The following is a 12,543-nucleotide window of genomic DNA, read 5'->3' on the forward strand; positions in this document are numbered from 1 at the left end:
TCATTGAAGACATGCTTGGTACCTGTCCTCTTCGGCATCCTGTTGTCTCAGGAAATTTATCTAGTAAAGAACAGGTTTTAGGAGCTCCTTTACAGGCATTTTCATTTTTTCTTCCTAGAACAAGACATGATAAAATCATTGTTAGAAACAAATCACAGTAAAACTTTAACTCATCCCATTTTGACCAGACACAATCTGTATTATCATCCTCACTAGGAATGAGAAAGCTAAGCAAATACAAGAAGACAAAGTATAACAGACAGTGACTGGCAAAGACCAGACATCTCTACTCACTATTGGACTATTTGACTAAGGCTATCTAATGGACAGGGTGAGTGTTGAATACTTATTCTTCTCCCCGTGACAGGTAGAAAAATGCCCTCCCCCCTCCCCCCCCCCCCGCCCCGCCAAGGTGTCCATGTTGTAAGCAGGAGCCCGTGAATAGGTTATGCTATATGGCAAGGGGAAATAGAGGTTGCAGATGACATGGAGATTTCTAACCAGCTAACCTGAAAACAAAGAGATTATCCTGGATTAACTGGATGGGCCCCATGTAATCAAAGAGCCTTTCAACATGGAAGAGGGAGGCAGAACAGAGTGATAGACTGAGACAGACTTGACCGGCCACTGCTGGCTTTGAAGATGGAAAGCAACTGCAAGCCGAGGAATGTGGGCAGATTCTAGAAGCTGGAACCTCCAGATGAAATAGATCCCTGAGGACACTCTGATTTAAGCTCAATGAGACTGCTATAGACTTCTGACCTCCAGAACTGTAAAGATAATACATTTGTGTCATTTTAAAGCCACTAAGTTTGTGGTAATTTGTTAGAGCAGTCATAGTAGACTCCCTAAGGAAAAAACAGCTTCTATTTTAAACCTAAAAATGCATTTCTAGGACTATATCAAAGAGTCACCTCAACATTTTTAATTGGAATTTAATGTATTTTTCATTGTACAGATCATACTTTATATGTTGATAAAGTACAGGATTTAAATGAAAAGGGGAAGAAGTATCTGAGAGATGATGTTTTCTATGAGTGACTGTTTTGGGAACACAGATTTTGGGGCATCGTCTTAAACATCCTGGACTATGCAAATTTCTTCACCATCAATAGAATAACTGTGTCTTAGAGAAGACATGCTCAGAAATGTACATAGCATTATTTGCTCTTATGTAGGAGTAAAATAATGGATTTTTTAAAAGATAGAAAAATTTTAATTCCCTATTCAAGATTCTTACAAGGGGCTGCTACCTCCAAAGCTGAGTTTAATTTTATTTAGTAAATGTTAGTTGTGTCTTGAGATAATCATACACTGAGAATAAAATGAGAGTTACAAGGAATGCAACTTAAAGGTATTCTCCTCAAACAGACCTCAATATTTTAGTAAACAGCTTCTATAAGTATATTAGCTTTTCCCAAGTAGTCTCTTTGCCCCTTGAGTAAAATGTTAGTTGCTGTTTTTAGTGATTAATGGAGTATCCCAAGTGAGCTGAATGATAAATGCCAGTTTGACCAAACAGATTCCTGTATATGTCATCACAAAGCATTTTTAAGCCCAGCTTCCCATGCCTTCCCTTATGCAGCATCTGGGGATGGCTTGGCAGGAATCCTCAATTCTGGGGTCTGGGCTGTGCAGGCAGCAGTTACGGGAAGCCTGGAGGCTTGAGGAGGAACAAGACTTCCCATGGGCACAGCAGAGAGGGCTGAGCACGTGCCCCTGAGAGAACAAGTGTGTTGTACCTTAATGAATGGGTAACCTAAGGGGCTGGGTGTCACTAGGACTGCTACTTGGTCAGGACTAAATTAGAGAGAGCACCTCTAGCCATTTAGACACATAAATCTTTTCTAGTCTTGTAAACACATATTGTCTATAAGGGGAAGAGGTGTGTGGTAGATGCTTGACATTCGTGGATTACCACAGGTAGCTTTAAGGATTCGCACGTGATGGCAAGGATTTAGGAACACAACAACGGGGGCACCCGGGTGGCTCAGTTGGTTAAGTGTCTGGCTTCAGCTCAGGTCATGATCTCGGGGTCCTGGAACTGAGCCTTGCATCGGGCTCCCTGCGGGGAGTCTGCTTCTCCCTCTGCCCTTCCCCTCACTCATGCTCGTGCGTGTGCTCTCTCTCTCTCAAAAATGAATAAAAAATTTTTTTTGAAAAGAAAATAACCCAAGACCTTTAAAAATCCCAACTCCATGAAAATTTCTTATAAGTGTATTCACATGTAAGTGAAGTATCCAATTGATTCTTCCAAATCTGCATTGACAGAACTTCTTCTAGGGCCATCTTCCCCAAGAAACAAAGTCGATCACTTCTTGAGAGTTACTTTAAACTCGGTGAGAAATAATAAAACAACCATAAAGCCACCCTGAATTCAGCTGCTTGGACAGTTTCCTCCTCAGCTGAGCATTTGCTCCTCACAGCTGCTTTCTATTCCAAGATGTGACAAAATGATAAATTATGCTTTAAAGCCCAAGTTTGGGAGACCAACAATACCAGGTTGGAGGCCTGGCTGCACCACTTGTTTGTTGTGTGATGCAAACGTGTTTTTGAATCTCTGCGCCGCAGATCCTCATCTGAAAAAGGACAATGAAATTAGGGCCTCAAGCAGAGGGCTGTTACTGGGGTCAGTGAGTACTCTCTAAAGATCTGACAATTATCCAGTAGGTGATAATGGTACTACTTTTTTATTACAAAATGATCATATGTTGGGGCGCCTGGGTGGCTCAGTTGGTTAAGCGACTGCCTTCGGCTCAGGTCATGATCCTGGAGTCCCAGGATCGAGTCCCGCATCAGACTCCCTGCTCAGCGGAGAGTCTGCTTCTCCCTCTGACCCTCCCCCCCTCTCATGTGCTCTCTTTCTCATTCTCGCTCTCTCAAATGAATAAATAAATAAAATCTTAAAAAAAATGATCATATGTTATATAATAGTAACAGTAATGGAGGGGTGGTGGTCTTAGGTCATGGGTACTTAGGTCATGGTTAAAGAACATGGAGTCTGGGTCCAGTTTGGCTGGGATTCTTGCTGTACCACTAATTGTATGACCTCTCTGTGCCTTGGTTCCTCTTCTCTAAAATACAACACTAATAGCACCTCCCTTACCCAGGTGCTATAGGCTTCAGATGAGTCCTTTTAAGTATGTCAAGTGGTTCCTGGCCCACGGTGAGCACCATGGAACTGTTGTTGCACTCCTTTTTTTAAAAAAAATATTTTATTTATTTACTTGAGAGAGAGAATGAGTGAGAGAGAGCACAGGCTGGGGAGGGGCAGAGGGCGAAACAGACTCTCCGCTGAGCAGGGAGCCTGACACAGCGCTCGATCCCAGGACCCGGAGATCCTGGGTCTGAAGGTAGACGCTTAACTGACTGAGCCCACGCAGGTGCCCTTAAAGGTCTTGGGTTGTATCTTTTTTAGTTTCAAGGCTCTGCTGGGATAACAGGGTCATCTTGCATGACAATTCTGATCAATCGACAGTGGCTACCTAGAACACTGTTGAGAAGGATTCAGAGGTTCAGCTTGAGCTCATCCGGAAAGGCTACTGAGATTGGTTAGCACCATCCTTTATGGGCTCCGGAAGAAAGAATGACCGCACTTGTATGGCATATTGGCTAACTATATGTTTTAGTGTTCATTGTTGGTGATAATTAATAAACTTGAGCAGAACAGATAATCCGTAACATTCACTTAGCAACTTGAAAACACATCTGTAGGGAAAAACTATCATTTACCTGTGTGGATTCTGTTCTCTCCAACTCAAAAAGTTGACCATTTAAAAAGGAATAAATATTCTTCAGTCCTGATTATGCGACCAGGAGACCCACCATGATTCCCACTACCATTGGGAGAAAAATTAAACTTCCAGCCCCACAGCTTTTAAGGCCTTCAGCTCTCTAGCAGCATCCTTTCCTAACTAGAACTAGACAACCTCTACGTAACTACATAAGATATTCATCAGCCTCTTTGGCCAGACCTGAGCTCTTAGCGTGGCTAAGAAACTGTCATGCTGCCTCTCTTCCTCACTCTTCCCTGCAACCCCTTTTGCCACAGGATTCTCTCTCCAGTTTCGGAGCCACAGCACCTGAGAGAGCATCTGCCCTCAGGGATCCCATCCTGCTTCTATGCAAGCTATGGTACTATGTCTTCAAAATTCTTTAAACCATGGATTTGCTTCCAGAAGACAGTTACTGGATTCCTCCTAGAAGCCTGGAACCACCAACAGAAGGCCACAAAGAACCTTAATGAAACTTCCTAAAAGAGAAGCTATGTGACTTCTATTCTCTTATGACTAAAAAAACCTAGAAATTAATTTCTTTTTAATTAACTGCAACTAATTGGAAAACATAAGCTTATGATAGTCCCCACCTGAAATACACACAACGCTCAATCGTTTTGAGTCAAAATGGAAATCAAGATAGAAATGCAGTCATTTCCTGGAAATAATACGAATGAAAATATCATACATTACAGCTTAAGGAATATATTTTGCCACAACTAAAACTTTTTTAAAAACATGCAAAAATTTAAAGTCAAAATGTTGCCTTCAACCAAATCTTGTCTCCATTATTTATTTTCTTGCTTGCTTAATACTTTTATGTGCCCTAAAATGCTTTGCAGATTTCAACTTTATCAAAGCACCTGTTGTTAGCAGAGACTATGGTTTTGGAAATTACTGCCAGCATGCCTGCTATTCTGCAGCATTGTCCTAGGAAGCATAAGGATGCGAGTGCATAAGGATGTTAATGCAACTGAGGCATCAGATGAACTCCTGAATGCATGCTTGAGGCCAAGAGAATTCATGCATTTTAGTGAGACTCTAACATAAAATTAGCATGCTGTTCACCTATTGACCTTGTAGCTCCCTTAAAAAAAAATCTTGTTGGCAAAAAAGCTGACAGTCACTAAAAATCATGTGATGTCTCCTCTGATGGACGTATCCTCGAAAGTATTACTGAAGTAGCTCTTCTATGTCTTACGAGTAAACCATTCTGAAAGTGTAAGTGAGATAAACAACTGCTTATTTGTCCTTTAATGTAAACTCACTGCTTGTCCTCTCAATGTATTTGGTGCAGCTGAGTATGTGCAACACGTACTGTTTAGTCTTCAAAATGCATTTATTTTTGGATAGCTATTGTTAACCCAGGTTGATGTGATTTTTCAAGAAGAGAATTAGAAAGAGCCTTAAAGCTAAAATTCAATGCTCCTCATTTTCAGGATAGATTGATATATTAATTCATCGAACACACACATACTGTGCCCAACCTGGGTTCAGCCCAAGGAATATTATGGTTGAATGTGAGCCACTTCCTATTCTAGAGGAACTCAGACCCTAATTATCATTGCCTGTCACTCTGGTGTCTTATCATCTCCAACCCCTGGTGACCCCATTTTGGCAGGCAACACTGTCTCTATGCTATGGAGCAAATGAGGCTCAGGGGAGGTCCTTTCTACAATAGTGATTAGCACACGGTGGGCTTTTTGGTTAAGCCTACACAGCAGGGTTACTCTTTGTAACTTATCATTTAATGGGAAAGACCAGGAAAATCAAAGTATTATTTATATATATTTATCCAAATACACATGTGAGTATACCCACACACACACACGTCTATATGTACATGTGCACACACATGCACACGCACACACCCACACATAAGTGTTCACATGTAGTTTTAAGAAACGACGACAGATTTCGATAATATATTTTTTCTGGGCAGTTTCCTTTAAGTTGGGGAATTCCAGCTCTGGGAAGTATCGTGGAAAGACCTGAGCCTTCTTCCCATCAGGTCATTGGCTGCAGAGAACAATCTAGAAGTCAGAAGCTCACCTTGCTGCCACAGCGTAAACTGGCTCCAGTCGCCTTTCTCCCTCAGGTTTTCATCTTCAGGCAGGAAGAGGCCTTTGGCTTTATCCATCACGGCAAGGCCTTCATCACGGATTAACTTCCAGTTTCTTTCTAAGGACTAGAGGGAAGATTCTGGTTTTACTGACCTGGGCATATGCCTGATAGTCATTATGATGACTCTCAGCTTTTTATTTGTTTATTTGATTAATAAAGTAATGAAATCTGTGCTCTCATCTAGATTGCTTACTTCAATTTCCTCTGGGACTTCTTATCAAGGGTTTAAAAAAGCCCTACTACTATTTTTGAGAACTCAATGCCTTTGCAGCATAAAAATGTCAATAATTCCTCAGAGAATAATCCCCTCCAAAAATTAGTTTTATATTTGCCTAAAGGTTGTTTGTTGTTTTTTTTCAAAGATCACAAGTGAACAAGAGTATTGCTCTTGTTGATCATATTATATCAGTATATTACAGTATGCTCCATGCGACACCCCTGACATGCAAAGAATACACATCAGGGACTTCATTTCATCTTTCAACAGAGGTCCTCATGAAGATGCCATTCAACATGGTAAACTGTAATTACATTTCAAAGACATGGGAAAAGTGTCCATGGGAACATCTGATGAATTATAAAGTTAACAGCAAAACAAAGCAAATAAATGCCCAGGTGTTTAGAATTCAGCCACACAAAAATATTTCTGACTTCTCCTTTACGAGGGTGCTTTAGCCCCTGTTGGAAAGTGGGTTTAAGACCAAAAGAGCCTTGGAGTGGCCAGGCAGATGCTGGTAGATGTGTGGAAGGAGCATTCTGGAGCTCTAGCCTCCAGGTCACCCTCACTACCACACTGTGATACTGATGAGGGTGGGGGCAGAGGGGAAAGCAGGCGAGGGCGAGCTTGTGGAGTGGTGAACTGAGAGGTACTACTCTGAGGAAAAAAGAACAAAACCTGCTTTCCTACTGTATGCTGAGACTAATTGGACAGATTACCCAGGATTTTGAAACGTTAATAATGCCAAACATTTCTATGTTAAGTGAGAGATGGATGGAATAGTTGAGTATATGGGGTACATGGAGAGGGAGGTGCACAATACGTGATTTCAAGAGTCAGGGCTCAAGAGCAGGGCACTAGAACTAGTGAGCTACAAACAAAAAGAAAGATTTTGACAGACAAAAAAATAAAAACAACAATTAGTGCTCCCTGAAAGTGGACTAAGGTGCCGTGTACAACATGGCTCTCTATCTTTTGAATTAATCAAGCGAAACTGGTTGACCCATTATTGGATAGAGCAAAGCATGAGATAATGTGTGAAGTGTTTTTCTTTTTTACCAGCCTACGCTTTATGAATTCATGATTCCATGTGGGAAAAGCGATAAGGAGCCAAGAGAGCTCCGAGAGACAGATGCCCTCAGAGATTTGTGTGAAAACATGGTGCCAAGTTCAGCCCAGCCCAGGGAACATTTTTTATATTAGGTGACATTAGGTTTATTAAGATATTCTAGGGCCAGACATAGATTTTAAGATTAGATAGTGGTTTTCTACTTCTTCTTTTCCCCTTCATTTCTTTGAGTCTACCAGTTTATTTCCTTTTTAAATGTCAGCTTGATTGAGGTATAATTGACAAAATTGTAAGATCCTTAAAAGCGTACATTGTGGTGATTTGATACGCGTATACACTGTGAAAGGATTTCCCCCATCTGGCTCATTAACACATTAGGCACCTCACAAATTTATCTTTCATTTATTCACTTTTAAATTTTTCTGTTGAGAACATTTAAGTTCTACTATCTTAGCACATTTTAATTATACAATACAGCATTATCAACCATAGTCACCATATTAAACAAATCCTCAGACTTTATTCATCTTATGGATGAAAAGTCTGTACCTTTTACCAACTTCTCCCTATTTCTTTTACTCCCCACCCTACCCCAGCCCTGGCAACCACTCTTCTACTCTCTGTTTCTATGAGTTTGACTTTTTTTTTTTTTAATTTAGATTCCACATGTAAGTGATACCATACAGCATTTGTCTTTCTGTGTCTGGCTTATCTCACTTAGCATAATGCCCTCAAGGTCCACCATGTTGTTACAAATGGCAGGATTTCTTTCTTTCTCAGTTGAATAATATTGTAGTGCGCGCGCGCGTGTGTGTATTTATGCCTTTATATACATCTTCTTTATCCATCCATCCATTGATGGACACTTCAGTTGTTTCTATGTCTTATTGTGGATAATGGTGCAATGAACATGAGAATGCAGATATCTCTTCAATATCTCATTTTCATTGTCTATACCCAGAAGTGGGACTGCTGAGTCATGAGGGGGTTCTATTTTTAATTTTTTGAGGAAACTCCATATTGTTTTCCACAGTGGCTATACCACTATACGGATTTGATACTGCTATTTCTGTGAGACCCACCTACTGATCTGTGTCAAAAGCCACAGGAGCTGCTACCAACACACTGATTTATGCTGGCGCTGGTCACCAGTAATTTCAATATTATTTCATCCCAAGTAGGTAATTCATACATAACAAGTCAAAGACAGAATTCCAATAAAAAGATACTCAAAAGCCTTCACTTTGGCAGGTCCCCTGAATGACAGAATATGATGGTTTTTTCCAAGAATCCCAAGATTATGGAAAAGAAAAAAATGCACCCCATATATTCACATCTTCTCAAATGTACCTAAATTGCCAACACTCCTTGTGGCTATTGTAATTTGTCCAAGTGGATAGATAAATCTGTTAGATTCATGTTAAGTTGTCACACAGATGAGGGGAGAATTACCTTTCTAACACATGAAATTACTTTTCAAATGAGGTCACTGGAGTCTTACACAGCAGGCTCTTCCCTTCTTCCCTCCTGATATTTTAGAAGTTTCTTTCATTTCTTTTGAAAGCTGATGTTAGGAGCATCTTTGCAAAGAGCTGATCTTTTGTTAGGAAAACAGGGCAAAAGCCCTAAGGAGAATGTTAACGTGACTGCATCACTAAATAAAATCTTTACGATTTTTCTTAGGAGCAGGCTTTTACCAGAGTAATGAGTGCACTTGGATTTGTTTTTGGTTTGTTTGTTTTCAACTTCGGAAAGATTCGGCATGGTCTCTTCTATGGACATCACGGAGAAATCTGGGATGGGACCTGGGAATTTTATTTTTAAGCATAAACCAAGGAACCACATTGTATAAAATTCATATGATTACAGGGGATTAAACCTCAAATCTAATTACACAGGGTGTGTGTGTGTGTGTGTGTGTGTGTATGTGTGTGTGTGTGTGTGTGTGTGTGTGTGTGTTTGAAAGAGAAAGAGAGAGAGTATGAAGGGCTGGAGGGAGGAAGGGATCGGATATGAATCCTTTCTACAGTAATACCACTCAGATGTCTGGGATGGCAAAAAATTTCCATTTCTTAGTAAATTCCAACAGGAACTTGAAGGCTCACACAGAACAGGCCATGCTTACCTTTTTAAAGGTCTCACCTAAGATACTACTCCTTTGGCCCTAAAATACACCCATTTCATAAAACTGAAAAAAAGAAGCCGAGAGGGTTGGTATTTGAGTTGCCTGCTGGGAAGACAACAGCTTCTCATTCACATTTCTCCTTATGGCAGCATAGATTTGAGAGCACACAGATATGATTGTTTTTACGGTGCCACATGGCCTCATAAACCCACCATGAGCACTTGTCTTTTGTTGAACCTCAGCTGTATTCGGCACTCTAGTCAGCTCTAAGTGGAGTTCCCAGCTTCAAGTTTCATTAATCCCACAACATCCTACAGTTCTCTGTACTCCAGACCTCCCAATCAGTTGACAAGGTCCTCACTTCCCAGATATTCTGCTCATTCACTTGGATGGTATGCTTTTCTCTTCAACATCAAGTTAGATTAGGTTTATTTTTAAACCCTTCTCCTAAAACTGACTTCTTGCAGAAAGTCTTGAGGGGAGCAAACTAAAGCCAAACTAATTCTTATAGTTAAATCGTTAAATTTCCCTATTTTTCACTCAATTAAAAGTACATATTTTTAAAAGTCTACTAATACTACAGGTCTTATAATAAAAGCAGCAGTCGCTCACTCAATTCTTCCCCAATCCTGAGTCCAACCCCAGTTAATCGCTTTAAACACCTCTTCTGCTATTTATCTGCTTCTATCTAAATACTATGTTTATACCGTTATTTCTTGATTTATTCCATTCTAGACATTATCACTCATCTTTCTCTTAGGGAAGGTAACAAGTCAACAATTTGATGTCTTCTTTTCCCTCTTCTCAATCTTGCTACCATTAAATTCACAAATCTTTCATACATCTGAGTAAATTCACATTCCGTATCATCCGCACTTGAGTTGTACTGTGATGATGACCCTTCATTCCACATTTCTGCCCCCTTTTCTTCTTCTTTTTTTAAAGATTTTATTTATTTATTTGACAGAGAAAGCACGAGCAGGGGGAGTGGGAGAGGGAGAAGCAGGCTTCCCGCTGAGCAGGGAGCCCGATGTGGGACTCGATCCCAGGACCCTGGGATCATGACCTGAGCCAAAGGCAGACGCTTAACGACTGAGCCACCCAGGCACCCTCTGCCCCCTTTTCTTTGACTTCATTTTCTAATGCACTTACCACTGTTTCTTCTTTACAGCGCTGAAAGGCTGATACAAAATCTCTTGATACTATTCTACCCTTTGCCAAAAACATCAGATAAGCCACTACTTTCTTTCTCTCTTTTTTCTGAAGATAATCCTGCAGTAGCCACCTACCTTGCTTTGATCTGGACCAGCTGCCGTCTGAGCATGCTGGGCAAGCATCATCAGGGAACTGCTCTAGGCTTTTGCCCTGGAGTGGTCTTCCTAATTACTGCATTCTAGTTATTCCCAAGAAAGGACATAGCACAGGTGACACTAAATTTCTGAAAATATCTGAAGCTATCCTTACACCTGATTGAAGGCTTGCCTGTTCACAGAATTCTACATAGGAAATACTCTCTCCTGAGAATTGTGAAGACAATGCCAAATTGTATTACAACTTTTAGTGTTGCTGTTGGGAGATGTGACCTTTTAGATTCCTTTTTTGGGGGGGTCCTTCAGAAAACTTCATAGAAGTCAGTACAGTGTAGTGGGTATGGAGCTCGATTGCCTGCCTGGTTTGGAAATCTAGCTCCCACTTACTAGCTATGTGATATTGGGCGATTCACTTATTCACTGTGCCGTAGGTTCCTCATTTATAAAGACGGTGAAATACTACAACTTTCCTCAAGAGTCTCTAAGGTTAAATGTGCTAAAAGTACCTCTGCTATGTGTAAGTACAACTATGGTGATAATGACGAGGATTTTGAAATCTCTTTGTTTCTGGCTTCCTGAAATTTCCTGGAACTGTACCTTAGCTTAAGTGCTGGTCACTTACGGGTCCCTTCAATATGGAAACTCACAATTTTTCCACTGGAGGCTCTCCGGTCTTACTTCCCTAATAATTTCTTCTCCCTTCTGTCCCTATTCTTTCTGGAACTTCTTTTGTTTGTTGAACACATTAAATTGAGCCTCTAGTTTTCCTAACTTCTCTATTTTCAATCTTTTTTGGTTTTTCCTTCTGGCACATTTTCTTGACTTAGCTTCCAATACTGCTATGAGACTCTTATTTTTGCAAATCCTATTTTGCACATTTCTGACAGAGCCCTCGTTGGGTTTCTTTTCCTTTCCACGTATCCTACCTATTCTTTTCTTGTGGCTACACTATCTTCTCTTACTGCTCTGAGTATATCTTACAGATATTATTTCTGTTGGCATTTGCTCCCCGCATCTTGTTTCCCCTGAGCTCTCCTTCATTCTTTGTTTGTTTTGTTCTTTATCTTCTTTCATGTTGAGGGGTCTCTTCCGTGTTAGGCAACCCTCAGCTGGGAGTCCTACAGGACTGAGGCAGTGACTGGGAGCTGTGTAAAAGGGGAGGGCGTGTGGTCGACAGGCCTCCCCGTTGGGCACATCATCAAGCCGGTTTTCTCACTGGGCATCTGAAACGTCGGGTAGGGAGCGGCACATTCTTTGAGCCCATGCAGTTGCTGCAGTAGCAGGTGCCTTAAATCCCTTGCCTTTGGAAGTCCCTCCCACTTTGGAAGTGAAGCAATCACTTCCTTCGGTTTCAGCTTTCTTGGAATCACCAAGTCAGATACTTCCCTCTTCAATTTTCAAAAGACAAACAAAAAACACGATGGTGTCGTTCATCTGTTCTTGTTTCCCTCCTGTTTTTTTTTTATTTGTAGGTTTATATTTTTATTGTCATTTACGTGAGGTTTTTCTTTTCTACTGTCATTTTTGCCTTTTTTTATCCTTTTGTTATCATTTAAGTGAGGTTTCATTTGGGAGGTATTAAATGCATTGCTCAATTCTGCTTAATTCTTCTTCACCTGTATTTTCTATACATCTCAAATAGGTGATTATTATTTATTTTCCTTCTTTTCTCATAGACTAGAAGGACCTTCTAGTAAAACTGAGAAAACAAAATCCCATTAGCCTGCAAAACCTCTTAGTAATCCCTGGAATGCGTCTTCAAAAACATCACCAAACTCAAAGTGATGCCATTTCACGTGACAGAGATAGGAAGCAGAGAGAAGAAAACATTTCTCATCATATTTCACATTTTCAATCAAACTCTGTTACTCCATATATTGCTTTATTGTCACCCTAATTTCTTTTCACTTGGCCTACATGCT

General features: G+C 40.5%; 1 protein-coding gene across 5 annotated transcripts in view; it reads right to left on the reverse strand.

Annotated features, from left to right (window-relative positions):
* Nucleotides 1-12,543, reverse strand: part of ASPH (aspartate beta-hydroxylase) — a 210,560-nt gene that overhangs the window by 20,520 nt on the left and 177,497 nt on the right. For all 5 annotated transcript variants that reach the window (XM_027567486.2, XM_027567471.2, XM_035727294.1 and 2 more), the window contains 2 exons: nucleotides 5,829-5,964; nucleotides 23-114 (listed from right to left, as the gene is read on the reverse strand). In XM_027567486.2, the coding sequence (XP_027423287.1) occupies nucleotides 23-114; nucleotides 5,829-5,964 (228 nt within the window). The remainder of the gene's footprint in view (nucleotides 1-22; nucleotides 115-5,828; nucleotides 5,965-12,543) is intronic.

The sequence above is a fragment of the Zalophus californianus genome, chromosome 4, assembly GCF_009762305.2.
Source record: "Zalophus californianus isolate mZalCal1 chromosome 4, mZalCal1.pri.v2, whole genome shotgun sequence".
NCBI classification, from domain to species: Eukaryota; Metazoa; Chordata; class Mammalia; order Carnivora; family Otariidae; genus Zalophus; species Zalophus californianus.